The sequence below is a fragment of the Acipenser ruthenus genome, chromosome 5 (assembly GCF_902713425.1).
Source record: "Acipenser ruthenus chromosome 5, fAciRut3.2 maternal haplotype, whole genome shotgun sequence".
Lineage (NCBI taxonomy): Eukaryota > Metazoa > Chordata > Actinopteri > Acipenseriformes > Acipenseridae > Acipenser > Acipenser ruthenus.
Window position 1 is genome coordinate 28,943,512 of NC_081193.1, and position 14,527 is coordinate 28,958,038.

A 14,527-nucleotide genomic window follows, 5' to 3' on the forward strand; every position below is an offset into this window, starting at 1 on the left:
CACCACACTGAACATGGACCAGAGAAAGCAAAGGAGAGAGTTGTCTGAAGAGATCAGAAAGAAAATAATAGACAAGCATGGTGAAGGTAAAGGCTACAAGACCATCTCCAAGCAGTTTGATGTTACTGTGACAACAGTTGCAAATATTATTAAGAAGTTTAAGTTCCATGGAACTGTAGCCAACCTCCCTGGGCGCTGCCGCAAGAGGAAAATCGACCCCAGATTGAACAGAAGGATAGTGCGAAGGGTAGAAAAAGAACCCCCCCAAGGATAACTGCCAAAGAGATACAAGCTGAACTCCAAGGTGAAGGTACGTCAGTTTCTGATCGCACCATCCGTCGCTTTTTGAGCAAAAGTGGACTCCATGGAAGAAGACCCAGGAGGACTCCACTTTTGAAAGAAAAACATAAAAAAGCCAGACTGGAATTTGCTAAAATGCATATTGACAAGCCACAATCCTTCTGGGAGAATGTCCTTTGGACAGATGAGTCAAAACTGGAGCTTTTTGGCAAGTCACATCAGCTCTATGTTCAAAGACGAAAAAATGAAGCTTTCAATGAAAAGAACACCATACCTACAGTGAAACATGGAGGAGGCTGGGTTATGTTTTGGGGCTGCTTTGCTGCGCCTGGCACAGGGTGCCTTGAATCTGTGCAGGGCACAATGAAATCTCAAGACTATCAAGGCATTCTGGAGCGAAACGTATTGCCCAGTGTCAGAAAGCTCTGTCTCAGTCGCAGGTCATGGGTCCTCCAACAGGATAATGACCCAAAACACACAGCTAAAAGCACCCAAGAATGGATAAGAACAAAACATTGGACTATTCTGAAGTGGCCTTCTATGAGTCCTGATCTGAATCCTATCGAACATCTATGGAAAGAGCTGAAACATGCAGTCTGGAGAAGGCACCCATCAAACCTGAGACAGCTGGAGCAGATTGCTCAGGAAGAGTGGGCCAAACTACCTGTTAACAGGTGCAGAAGTATCATTGAGAGCTACAGAAAACGTTTGATTGCAGTGATTGCCTCTAAAGGTTGTGCAACAAAATATTAGGTTAGCGGTCCCATCATTTTTGTCCATGCCATTTTCATTTGTTTTATTATTTACAATATTATGTTGAATAAAAAAATCAAAAGCAAAGTATGATTTCTATTACTTTTGTCAGTTTCAAGTTTCAAAAATTGTGCATTCTTCGTTTTTTGTGGAGGGGTACCAACAAATTTGAGCACGTCTGTATGTCTGGGAACGAGTATAAAACAACATACAATCTATTTTGGAGAACAGAAGGTATTTCAAAGTATGTGTTTGACTTATTTAGAGCACATTGTTTAGCAACACTCCCTGTGGTAGAACTGACCAAGTTAGATATTCAGTAATGCATATGTATAGATCCAGGTACAGCACTGGTCAGTATGAAAGAGACTGAACAAGAGAAATAAGGAATTTAAATTAAGTACACTGCAACAAAACACTTAAAACTGACACCTGTATAAATCATCCATGACCACGCACTGATTTAGTTAAACAAATGTGTAAATAAAAAATAAATAAAAAAATTTGTATAACTTTTGAGAATATTTAGAAGCCCTTTTTAAATGCACTTGTATGCAAAAACTCTTAATTGGGTATAGACTGAGCTTCAAGCCCTCTGAAGAATGTTAATTAGAGTGCATTCGTTAACCACCAATATCATGAATCACATATTCTGCAAACTAAATGAACAGGCAGACAGATTGGATCCAACAATATTCAAGTTGGTTGACATGTCAGTGGTCAGTTTTGGTACATTTTATTAGGTGTTTCTGCTGTGTGTTTACAGAGTTAACGACGATGACGTCAGGTTGATGCTGTGGGACACTGCAGGGCAGGAGGAGTTTGATGCAATAACAAAGGCCTATTATAGAGGTAGGGCTGCTTGAGATTGAAAAGCAGCAGTTATATTTAGCACAACTTTAAAAGAACATAGTCTCTGATACATCTATAGTATGTATGTGGGTGGTCGATTAAATGAACTTTTATTGCAGTAAAAGTGTAATCCAAGCATTCATTAAAATAATAACTTTCAGATTTAAATTACAGACAAAGATTGATGTTTTAGTAAGTGCATTCATACATTTAAACAGATTTAAGGTGTTTAATATGTCATGATTTAAAAATATATATATGTATTATATTAATTTAATTTAACAGGGGTCCCAATATAGGGGCTCCCGAGTGGCACGTCCAGTAAAGGCACTCCACTTGGAGTGCGCCCTATAGCCTGGAGATCGCCGGTTCAAGTCCAGGCTTGCTCACTGCCGACTGTGGACGGGAGTTCACAGGGGGAGGCGCACAATTGGCCGAGCGCTGCTCGGGTGGGAAGGCCTTAGATCGGCTAGGGTGTCCTCAGCTCATCGTGCGCCTGCGGGTCTGCCTGTAAGTTGCTCAGAGCTGCGTGGTCCTCCGACTCTGTAGCCTGCAGAGTGAAAAGAAGCAGAGGGCTGACGGCACACATTTTGGAGGACACGTGTGTCCGTCTTTGTCTCTCCCGAGTCAGCGCGGGGGTGGCAGCAGTGAGCTGTGTTGAAATAAAAATAATTGGGCTTTTCAAATTCGGGAGAAAATGAGAAAAAAATAATTGCAGATTCCAAAAATAAATAAATAAATAAATGATAAAAAAACAGGGGTCACAATAAAATCTTGTAATACTTTTGTTAAATAAAGTTGTACAATCCTGAAAATCACATTTGATTTGTAAAAATATTTACGTTTGGTTTGCAGTCCACCTGAATTAAGGTTGTGTTTTCTATATTTAAGGTGCGCAGGCCTGCGTTCTAGTGTTCTCTACCACTGACAGGGATTCCTTTGAAGCGATCCCCAGCTGGAGAGAAAAGGTGGAAGCTGAAGTAGGAGACATCCCTACAGTTCTAGTGCAGAATAAAATTGATTTGCTGGATGACTCCGTAATAAAAAAGTAAGATAAGTCAAACAGGACTTCCTTTATTGAGATTCAAATTCTATAAGCAAGGTATTGCAAAAAAAAACTGGTTCAAGACCAAAGCATTTTTAAGCACACCACCTAAATTTTGCTACATTTGATTTGATTTGAGGTAGTACTTTCACAGTCTTTTGATTTATAGTGATGTTGGCATCTATGCTTGCTATTGCAGCACAACTGTAACATAAACATCAACCCAATATTAAGCACAAGATGGAAAGTAATGGCAAGTAACAGATGATGTGCTACAGTTTCAAAGCGTTTCCTCCATTTCTTATTTTTAGGGCAGAATTTCACATTCATTTGTATCTTCTAGAATTGATTATTGTAATGCCCTATTCTGTGGTATTCATAACCATGTTATATCTCGACTGCAACTTGTACAAAATGCTGCAGCTAGAATTTGAACCAGGACTAAGAGACGTGATCACATTATTCCTGTGCTAGCATCTCTGCACTGGCTTCTGGTCTGATTTCAAGATAGATTTTAAGGTGTTGCTCTTAACTTAAGGCATTAAATGGCCTTGCACCATCGTATTTAAATTATCTTTTCATATATTCCTAGACGCCCACTCGGATCACAGGATGCCAGGTTGTTTACTGTCCCACAAATTAAAAAAAAAAAAAAAAACACAGGTGGTAGACCATTCAGTCATAGGGCCCCAAAACGCTGCGTAGCTCTGTAAGGGAAGCACCAAGTGTCACTGCTTTTAAAACAAGATTAAAAACACACTTTTATAATGTAGCATGTTTATGCTAAAATTATGTTCCTTTTACTCTTTGCCTTGTTTTATGTGTATTTTCTTTTGCTTTTATTGTTTTTTTGCCTTTTTTTATTTGTCAGTGTTTTTTATTCATGTGAAGCGCTTCGCTGCAGTTTTCATTGTGAAAGGCCATATATTATTATTATTATTATTATTATTATTATTATTATTATTATTATTATTATTATTATTATTTTAAGTAATAAACCACATGAGAATTTATAGAACTTTGATTTATATTACTCATTTTAGTCTCATTTTAAAAACAGGAGTTAATTAAAAAGCTCACATTTCCTCCATTTATTTATTTATTTATTTATTTATTTATTTATTTATTTACATATATATATATATATATATATTGTATCCATGTAGGTGTTTTGCTTTTTGTTGAAAATTCGAAAAAGTTGCCAGTTAAAGGTTTAAGTGGTGTGTAGTATTCTCTATTTTGCCTTTTCAATTAATTTTTCTTTTTTTTTTTTTTTTTTTTTTTACTTTTTTGTATTCTCTTTTATGTGCACCTTTTCTTCAAAACCAATTTGCAGTGAGGAAGCAGAGGGCTTAGCAAAGAAGCTAAAATTAAGATTTTATCGTGCTTCTGTGAAAGAGGACCTGAATGTAAATGAAGGTAAGCCAGGTTCACCACTGGCTACTTAATGTTTTTTGTTTTTTTTTTAAACTAAACTGCTAGGGGGAAATCTGTAATCATGTAATCATTTTATAATAACTGCATAATTTTCTTTCTTTCTTTCTTTCTTTCTTTCTTTCTTTCTTTCTTTCTTATTTTAGTGTTTAAGTATCTAGCTGATAAATACCTTCTGAGGCTCAAGCAACAAACCGCAGAGGAGCCAGAACTAGTTCATACAACCAGCAATAAAATTGGTAAGAACCTTTCTTCTATAAGAAATCTGGCGTAAGGTTAAGGTTATCCCTGCACATTATTATTGATGTAAAAAAATCGTACATGGATTATGAGGGTTTATTTGTTTGTTTAATACTAGAACAATCAAAACATCTGCTTACGTATAAAGATGAGGAGTCATTTTGACCTCTGCTGTGTTATTGTTGCCAGTGGTGTGACTAAAACACGATTCTAATTATTGATCGTATCATTTTCTACAACTTGACATGACCTCTTCTGAAAATGTATTATTTTAGGACAATAATATATAGTAAATATGAACTGGAGAGGATGGTCGTAATTATTGCAGAGCAAAGACTATTGTTATCGATGGGGCTATAATGCCCGAAGCTGCACCCTGGAGGTAACAATAGTCTTCCTAAGTCGCATTTAATTTTCCACTATGAGCCGAGTCTGCAGTACATATTTAATATATGAATCAGTCTAGAAAATAAGTGAGACAAGGTTGGATAGTACATATGACTTTATATATTTTGTAACTATAGTATAAATAAATAAATATATGAATAAATAAATAACAGAAAATGTTTTTGAAGTTCATACCACAAAGTTATTGAACTCGGTCGGCCAGGGTGTCCTCGGCTCACCACGCACCAGAGACACCCGTGGTCTGGCCGGGCGCCTGTGGTCTTGCCTGTAAGCTGCCCAGGGCTGCGTTGTGCTCCAACGCTGTAGCTCTGGATGGCTGCATGGAGGACAGTGTATGTTCATTGTCACCCCTCCCGAGTCAGTGCAGGGGTGGTTGCGGTGAGCTGAGCTAAACAAAATAATTGGACACTACTAAATTGTGGAGAAAATAACAACAACAAAAAAAAGAAGAATTGGCGACTACTACACTTTTAAGAATTTAGTCCTCAAATAAGCAATTTGGACAGTTTTCAAAACAATGTTTACTTTATTTTTTTAAAATACACACTTTTTTATTGTTATTATGAAAAGCGGAAATATATTATTTCAATAGAACTTAAATAACAAGAATGTGTTTACAATTGTAGCACTATAAATAGACCACAACATTGTTGTTGTTTTTTTTTTAAATTTTTTTTACAAAAATTATTTTTTGTGTGATAGATTTCAAAGCATGACACTACAAACCTTCATCAATGCTAACGTCCACATATACCATTTTCAATCACGTTATATACAGTATGTTTACCAGTTTCAGGCACAGGTGTATAGAGCTCTTATATGCATTATTATCTGTGAAGTGTAGGTACAATAAATAAGTAGGTCGTTTTGACCAATACCAATTCTGATGTAGGGATGTTAGGGCAATGGTTCAATCTGTTTTTGGTCCTCTGATGAGGTTTTAACCAATCACATGCCAGAATTTCAAAGCACAGATTCATATACTGGTATATGTATATACAGTAATCCGTCGCATATCCGACTGCGATGGGACCAGAGTAAGGGCGGAGATGTAAAAAGGTGGATGAATGAATCCTGTTTTAAATACCATTATACACAGCTGTAACAATTACTGTACTATATTATAATTGTTTTGAGATTCAGCTTTTATTAGGGAGCTCCTCTAAATCCTTTGTTTAGAAAGATACAGGGTATTAATGCTTGTGACAAACTAGCCGTCAGGGAGCATGAATTCGCTGCTGATTGACAGGCAGGAGATTGAGAGTGAGGTTGAAGTTGATGCGCCCCGCAGCCGAACAGGATTTATTTACATATTGCAGTGCTGAGCTTCGAGGTTTCCAGGATGTAATGAGACAGATAACACAGTTGCGGTTCAAAACAGTAGGAAACCGCTGTGTTGTTGTGTGTGTGTGTGTTGTGTTTTTTTTTTTTAAAGCTTTTAGTGAACAATGGTTCTCATTCCTCTCTCTCTCTCTCTCTCTCTCTCTCTCTCTCTCTCTCTCTCTCTCTCGCTGCCAGGTCCTGCTTCTGTCTTTCAAACTTATCTCCACACACACCCAAGTCCCTCTCCCTTCCTCACTCTCTCAGACCTGCTCCCACTCCTCTCAGTGACGCACTCACACACAGGCAGTCTCTCAGCTCTGTCACACAAGCACCAAAACACACAGAGAACGCTAACAGATCTGAACAAGAATAACACATTATTTACAGAGTACTCTCATCCCCTTCCCCAGTCCATTCCCACATTGTCTTGCAAATTAGCTGCCCCCGTGCTATAATATCAACACATTGAACAGCTCATGTGCGCACGGAGCACATACAACACAGTGTACAAAAACTTTGGTAGGATCAACAATCTCTGAACTAATCTTCTCTGATCAATAATAAACTAACATTGCATGTGACGGATTACTGAGAGATTTATATTTATGTATACTGGTGCACAATGAAAACGGAAGAGTCTAAGTTTTACATCAATAGCTCATTAGGCTCATACATAATGTTAGTGAAACCGTCTCTGTGAGGGACAGGCCATGTCCTGGAAGGCAGAGGTTCACCACACCGGCCCAGGACCATTATGCTGACGGTTGCGTTGTTCAAGTCAACCGGTGGGGTGGTGGAAGTGTGATGATGTGGGGAGGAATCTCCTTTAACACAAGAACGCCTTTGGTGCAGATTGAGGGTAACCTTACTGCTCAGCGATACATTGACAAAGTCCTTGAGGCAGTTTTTCCGTTCCTGCAAGCCAATCCAGAAGTGTCGATTTTCCAGCAGGACAATGCAAGACCACACATTTACAAAATCATTGTGTGTTTTTTACTCTTTTACATTCAACTGTAACTGTCATTGGCAATATAATAAAAAAATATGAAGTCAAAACAATAGAATAAGAAACCCAAAAATGACTTATCACTGAAGTGATAGGCACAGTATGGCACTGAATGCATGTGCAATGCAGAAATTCTGTCACAATCACTAGAGTAAATGTCACCATTAACCATGGGTGAAAGTTTTCCCATCTGTAGACACAATTCCATCAAAATGACCTCTCTCGGGTCCATTCCTATGATGTGTGTGTGTGTGTGTTTGCTATACATATATATATATATATATATATATATATATATATATATATATATATATATATATATATATATATATATATATATATATATATATATATATATATATATATATATATATAACAAGCAGGCTTCCCTCAGTCTCGTACTTGTACTGACTGGGCGGTTTCCCAGAAGCTTATACAGACAGGCATCCCTGTCTACTGCTTCCCACGGTAACGCAAACCGAGTAGACCCGTACCATACTGGTACCGAGGTCACCAACCCGCTCCCTTCCCGACCCGGTACCGTACTGAAAAGGGAACAAGGTTACCGCACTGACCCGGTACCATACCCTACCGACTCGGTGTAAAGTCACCACACCGGTTCACAACTGCAATACCATCCCTGGTCTAGTATCAGAGTACTCTGTTTGGGTCTTGACCCGCCCTGTCGCTGTTTGAGCAGAGGAAGCTACTGTACATTACTGTACACTGCATTGCTACTTGCATCATGCCTGGGTTTTATGATTTCTGCAAGGCCAGTCTTCCATTTTGAAGATAAGCATGGTAGCTGCTCTTCCTGCCTGGGGCCTGGGGCCAGAGCACGCCTAAGAGGCACTAAACAGCCGCAGTTTCTGTTTTTGTGCAAGTTTCTCTAAGCACACGCTGGAGAGGCATGTATCTCGCAGCTCTACAGAGTGCTCTGTGTCCATTACACCAGGACAGCGCGCTTCCCCATCATCCTCTGCGTCCTCTCCATTTAGCTATGTGCCAAGGGGAAGTAGGCAACGTGCCCATGGAAAGAGCCCACGTAGGAAGCCGTCTGCAGACTGGCAACAGGAGGATATGCTGTCCATCGCCGATATTGAGGAGGTGGGCAAACAGGAGCTGGTGTTCCCCTTTTAGGAGGTGGTGTCAGAGTGCACATCCCCTGCGATTTAAACTCTCAGCAGAGCTTCGGGTACAAGTGGGGCGTTGACTCCACCACCTGTTCCATGGCAGTTGTACTGCAATTTTTGCGTTAAAAGTCTATCTGGCAGCTATTTCAACTTGCCACATCAAGATTGACTCAGTCTCCCCAGGAGTTCACTTCCTGGCAGGGCAATTTTTAAAAGGAGCTCGGCGGCTTTGGCCGTCTATGAAGGATGTTGTTCCTCGCTGGAGACTTAACATGGTGCTTGATGCACTCATGAAGCCTCCATTTGAGCTTTTACGTTCAGCTGAGCTGAAATTGTTATTGCTAAAAACGGCTTTCTTACTTGCAATCACCTCCGCTATGCGGATGAGTGAGATGCAGGCATTTTCCATTGCGAAAGCCTGCTTAATTCTTGCAGAAGCCAGGACAAAGGTTACGCTTTGTACCAATCCTGCTTTTTTGCCGAAGACTATCTCAGCATTTCATGTCCACCAGTCTGTGGAACTGGAGGCTTTCCATCCACCTCACTGTGAGAGCACTAGTGTATTATGTTGACAGGACAAAAAGTTGGAGGCAGTCTGAACAGGTTTTTTTTGTTTTTGTCTGCTGTGGGGCGAAGTCCCATGGTCAAGCCCTGTCTAAACGGAGATCGTCCAAATGGATAGCAGACACAGTCAGGACTGCCTATAAGCGAGTCAACTTGCCCCTCCAGAAAAGCTCACTGCCCATTCCACCAGAGGCATGGCAACTTTGGGCTTTATTCCTGGGTGCATCTGTCACGGACATTTGAAATGCAGCGGTGTGGGCTGGTAGCCTTCGGCTTAGCTTTGTAGCATTCTAGTCGTTCTGCAATATTGCCTTTGCGACTGCTTTGCTATTCTCACCCATTAGGTAATGGTTATACTTCATACTTGAAAGGGAACTGTAACCATTAACCTTCAAGGTCGCAGCATGATTTGCAGTAAAATGACAATAAGATCTGTGCATGCCCTCGGTTGTGGGCAGGAGGTAAACACCCACTATTTCAGGGAACCCATAGTCATGATAATCTAACGTATTTTGAACTACCTTATTTAGGGAACACTTGTCTTCAAAAGAACAGTACTTGCTTTTCTTTGTTTGTTTAACACATTCCTTTAATAAACTGTATGTGGGAGTTCTAGCTGTACCACTGTGCAGAGATGCCATTGGTACTGGTTGTGCCAGTTGGTGCTACTTGCATGTATTTGTAATTAATGCTTGCACAATAAGTACATATTGAACATTTTAAGCTGAAACACCTGCCCAATTTTGTCTGTTTGCAATTATTAAAACTGTAACGTCATAACAGCAATGTTTGCTTGGTTTCTTAGAGCTTCTTAATTGTAAAAAAAAAAATAATAATAGTAATTGCCTCTCTACACTGCAGTTAGTCCTTCAGTTTGCCTCCAACTTTGTAACATAATTAGGTGCCTATGATTGAGACACAACATTTGTAGCTTTATTTTTACAGTTGGATATTAGGTATCAACTTTGTAAATTGTTAAACTCCTTAAACCTTTCAGGACCAAGCATTTTTCAGTTAATTGGGATGCTCCCGCTACCAGGTGTTTTTTGGCTCTATTTGACTCTCTTCCTATGAGAATTCGCAAAACATCTATTTTTTACAGTAGCATCTTGGAAATGGTGTCCTTTTTTTCAGAACACTGGGGAACATTATGAAGTACTTCAGAAACCATATAAACGTATCACTTTTTTTAACACAATATTTCAGGTTAAGTATTTATGTATTCTGCTTAGAGATACATGTATAAAAATGAGTTATTCTATGACCCGAGGGACCTTACAATACTTCCTGAAAGTTTTGTTGAAAAATATTGATGTTTGGACAAATTACAAGACATTGTTTCACCTGAGTGATTGCATGACATAATACACGTTTATTCTCAGGGTCTTTATAAGCAATAATGGACACTACCCTGGATTTATATTCTCAAAATAAATATTTATAAATAAAATAAGTTCTTCATTCCATTATCAGAAATTAGGAAAAAAAAAATCTTACCTGAAATAGAATCTGCTTATAGCCAGTCATTTCTTGAATTTATAAATGTTGTAAAAAAACAAAACAAAAAAAAAGAAACCTAAAAGTTAGCGTAGAGCCCTGCCCACACCAGGTTTCAAGACTCAGATGAAAAATGCTGGTAAGTTTCTGTTTTATAACTATCTATGCTTAATATAAAAAATGCTTTGAGCATTTTGTTACATTTTTGTGGTTGTGGTTGTTTTGTTTTATTATTGCAACTTACATATTGGACACAATTATATTAAATCCCGCTAATCATTTTTGGTCATAGCTTACTGGTGGATTGCGGAGTCTGTGAGATTCACCAAAATGGATCGCAGTGTTTGGTGTATTGGCCACCACTGCTTTTAGCGATTGTCCTTAAGAGTGGCTTTTTCTTTGGCCTGCGACCATTGAGACCTTCACCATGCAATACTCGACCTATGGTTGAAATGGAAACCCCAGTCACACTTGCAGCCAATTCACTTTGAATATCAATGGCAGTCAATCTTGGATTGTTATTAACCTTCCTCACAATTCTTCTACTTGTTCTTGGTGAAAGAACCTTCTTTCTCCCAGACCGAGGGAGCGTTGTGACAGTACCATGAGTCTTGTACTTCTTGATAATAGAAACAATAGTTGAAATTGGGATACTCAAATACTTGGAAATCTTCTTGTATCCTTCTCCAGCTTTATGGCAATAAATCATTTTCTGCCTAAGGTCTTCAGATTGCTCTTTACTTTTTCCCCCTATTGACTTATTGGTAATGACAGCAGTCATCCTATGCCTAACCTTTTTATAGTCGCTAAGAATGTTCACCTACAATCCAGTATTTTCTAGACTTTGCTAGAATTAGGTTCTGTATTATCATATTGAAATTTCTAGCACATTGTAGACAATACTATCCTAGCATCAAGGGATATGAATACTTTTGAATTGGCATTTTTTGAGTTTTGCAAAAAATGCTGAAATAAATAATTGTAGACATCTATTTCTTGTAACTTTTTTTCCTCATCCACAAAAGCAAATCTTTTGCTACAGTTATTTGTTTTCGAGAAATTTCTAGAAATTATAAATTTCCATTGGGGTATGTAAACTTTTGACTACAACTGTATATAATTAAAACACATGGTAAAAAATACATAATATAATTGTCAAATACATCAGATTTACAGCATTTTTCTGTGTCTTTCTTATCTCTAAACAAGTTTCTCTGACGCAGGCTGTCTCTCTGCACTGCCAAAACTGTCTCCCCCTTTAGACACTAAATGCCCCTCTCAGTGATGTCACACGAAAAAAATATATATATGTCAAGAAGTGAAATGATATGTGTTTCAAGCCTGTACAGCAAGGCCCTGTCATAGAAGTCCACTTCGGTATGATCATGTTAACACGATTTCGTTCCTTAAAGGGTTAAATTAGGTCTTTGAAAACTCCTTCAAATTTGTATTTAAAAAACTGCATGAACCCTGTATTTACGACATCTGATTGAGTTAGCAGAGATTGTATATGGTTTTTGCAGCTGAGGTTTCATAAAATTTATATTCTGTGAATTGGGCATACATGTAAAAGGTTCAATGAGTAAAATTTAAAAACCTGTGTTTGTTAACTAGCCTCATGTGTGATTTTGTCAGGTTGATCCATCTGGTAAAAGGACAAGTTTTTAAGTTAAGTTATTTCTGAATTTCTTTTTCTACAGTCCATTTCAAATTTGCATCTGAAAATGACTCAGAATGCATCTGAGAGCATGTACAACCCCGGAGCTTTGGGGGTCCTAGGCGGCACCCAGACCCCCAGCCAAAATATTTGGTTTTGCCTCAGTTTCAGTCAAAATGATCATTGGCCACTTTCACTCATGATCATCTGAATTACTGTCCTGGATGTTCTTCAGCTTTTGCAGAACTTGTGTTGCAGTAAAGATCCTTTTTTCTAACAGCCAATATCACTGTGAGAAAATAAAACAATAGCTGCATTCAAAGGAAAGTGTCATTTTCAAATACCTTTCAAAGGCAAGAATACTACGAGGGGTGTGTGTTAAGCTAAAGAGAAATGAGGATTTAATATCAAGTTTTGAGGATTTCATGAATGCAGATGTTATAAAATGGGGTAAAAATGACCTTGTTGTTCTAGTGTTTAATATATATTTCTTAACTACCATATTCCTTCTAATTTAAGACACACTTTTTGAATCATTTTTTGCTTCTCAAAATTTGTGTGAGTGCATATGTTATGTTCTGTTAGTTGGTATTGTGCATACCGTTCTGACTTGTGTTTGCAATACGATCAGTGCTGTTGTGGTTGCTGGGTTACCTATTGCCTAATGTTGTGTCGTGCTTGCTGTTGCCAGGATGCGTGATGCCGTAAGTGAGTGGTGTGTGTACGACAGAGACGCCATCTGAGGTATTATACAGTGCGCAGCACAATAAACAAGCTTGTGGTTAATCTACAACAACACTGTTTTGTGTCAGTTTTGTACAATACAACAGCGTAATTAAGGTTGTATCTTTGTAAATGCATATTTATTTGATTTATTTTTTCCTCAAATTGAGGGTGGTAAATTTGGGCTGCGTCTTAAATTCGAGGGTGTCTTAAATTTGAAGGAATACGGTACCTGTATTTCTAGGTGTTCAAATGTTGTACGTGTCAAAACATTAAGGATTTTGTTTTTTTTCAAAACTTTTCTGAAAGCAAATTCCAAAAATATTTTACAAGTTTATTATATCAAGAAACCACTTGTGTGCAAACAGTAGCACAACATTTTAAAAGAAATTGTGGTTCTTATGGTAAATGAATGACCCAATTGAGCTATATTAAAATCCCTTTCCTCTTTCTTTTCTCACAGGAGTTTTTAATACAGCTGGTGGAAGTCATACTGGTCAGAATTCTAGCATTCACAATGGTGGAGAAGTCATCAGTCTTCAGCCAAATAAACAGAGGACCAAAAAAAACAAAAGCCCTTTCAGCAGTTGCAGCATTCCCTAGAAAATGCTTATCAGTTGTTTAAGATTGTGCAGTTGTTCAAACCATCAATGGATAGAGTCTCTGAGCTGCTTTCTGGGTGAACAGATCTTTTCAGGTTGTGGACAAAATGACTTTCTGTTGCGCATTTTTTGCTGTAAGCCCCCCCCCCCCCCCACCCCACACTTTGCAGGTGCTGCTTGCTGAAAGATACGCTATCATATCTGCACCATACCATTGTCTTTTGTAAGTGCTAACGGAATGTACATTTTATATATTTATATTTTTTATGACCAACATTCCATACTGTTGCTGAATATGAAATATATAAGCACTTGTAGTGATACAGTGTATATTTATACAGTGCCTTGCAAAAGTATTCAGACCCCTGACCAATTCTCTCATATTACTGAATTACAAATGGTACATTGAAATTTCGTTCTGTTTAATATTTTATTTTAAAACACTGAAACTCAAAATCAATTATTGTAAGGTGACATTGGTTTTATGTTGGGAAATATTTTTAAGAAAAATAAAAAACTGAAATATCTTGCTTGCATAAGTATTCAACCCCTGTGCTGTGGAAGCTCCCAGTTTACACCGATGAAAGAAATTGTCCAAATGAGGACACAATTACCTTACCATTGGCCTCCACCTGTGAACAATTAAAGTTGCTGTCACATTTTCTGGATAAAAACCCCACTGTTGAAGGATCATTGGTCTGGCTGTGAATCCAAAGGAAAATGAAGACCAAAGAGCATTCTACAGAAGTTAGAGATAAAGTAATGCAAATGCATAGATTAGGGAAAGGGTACAAAATAATATCCAAGTGTTTGGATATCCCAGTGAGCACAGTTGGATCAATAATCAGGAAGTGGAAGCTGCATCACACCACCCAGGCACTGCCAAGAAAAGGTCATCCCTCAAAACTCAGCGCTCAAACAAGAAGGAGTCTTGTGAGAGAAGCCACAGAGAGGCCAACAATCACTTTGAAGGAGCTACAGAGTTCAGTG

General features: G+C 38.3%; 1 protein-coding gene across 1 annotated transcript in view; it reads left to right on the plus strand.

Annotated features, from left to right (window-relative positions):
• The window catches only part of LOC117402352 (ras-related protein Rab-23), a 35,762-nt gene extending 21,855 nt beyond the window's left edge, over positions 1–13,907 (plus strand). Inside the window, exons 3-7 of the mRNA XM_034003411.3 lie at positions 1,820–1,905; positions 2,797–2,953; positions 4,287–4,369; positions 4,531–4,623; positions 13,399–13,907. Of these exons, the coding sequence (XP_033859302.3) occupies positions 1,820–1,905; positions 2,797–2,953; positions 4,287–4,369; positions 4,531–4,623; positions 13,399–13,538 (559 nt within the window). The 3' untranslated portion in view covers positions 13,539–13,907. The remainder of the gene's footprint in view (positions 1–1,819; positions 1,906–2,796; positions 2,954–4,286; positions 4,370–4,530; positions 4,624–13,398) is intronic.
• The last annotated feature ends 620 nt before the right edge of the window (positions 13,908–14,527 follow it).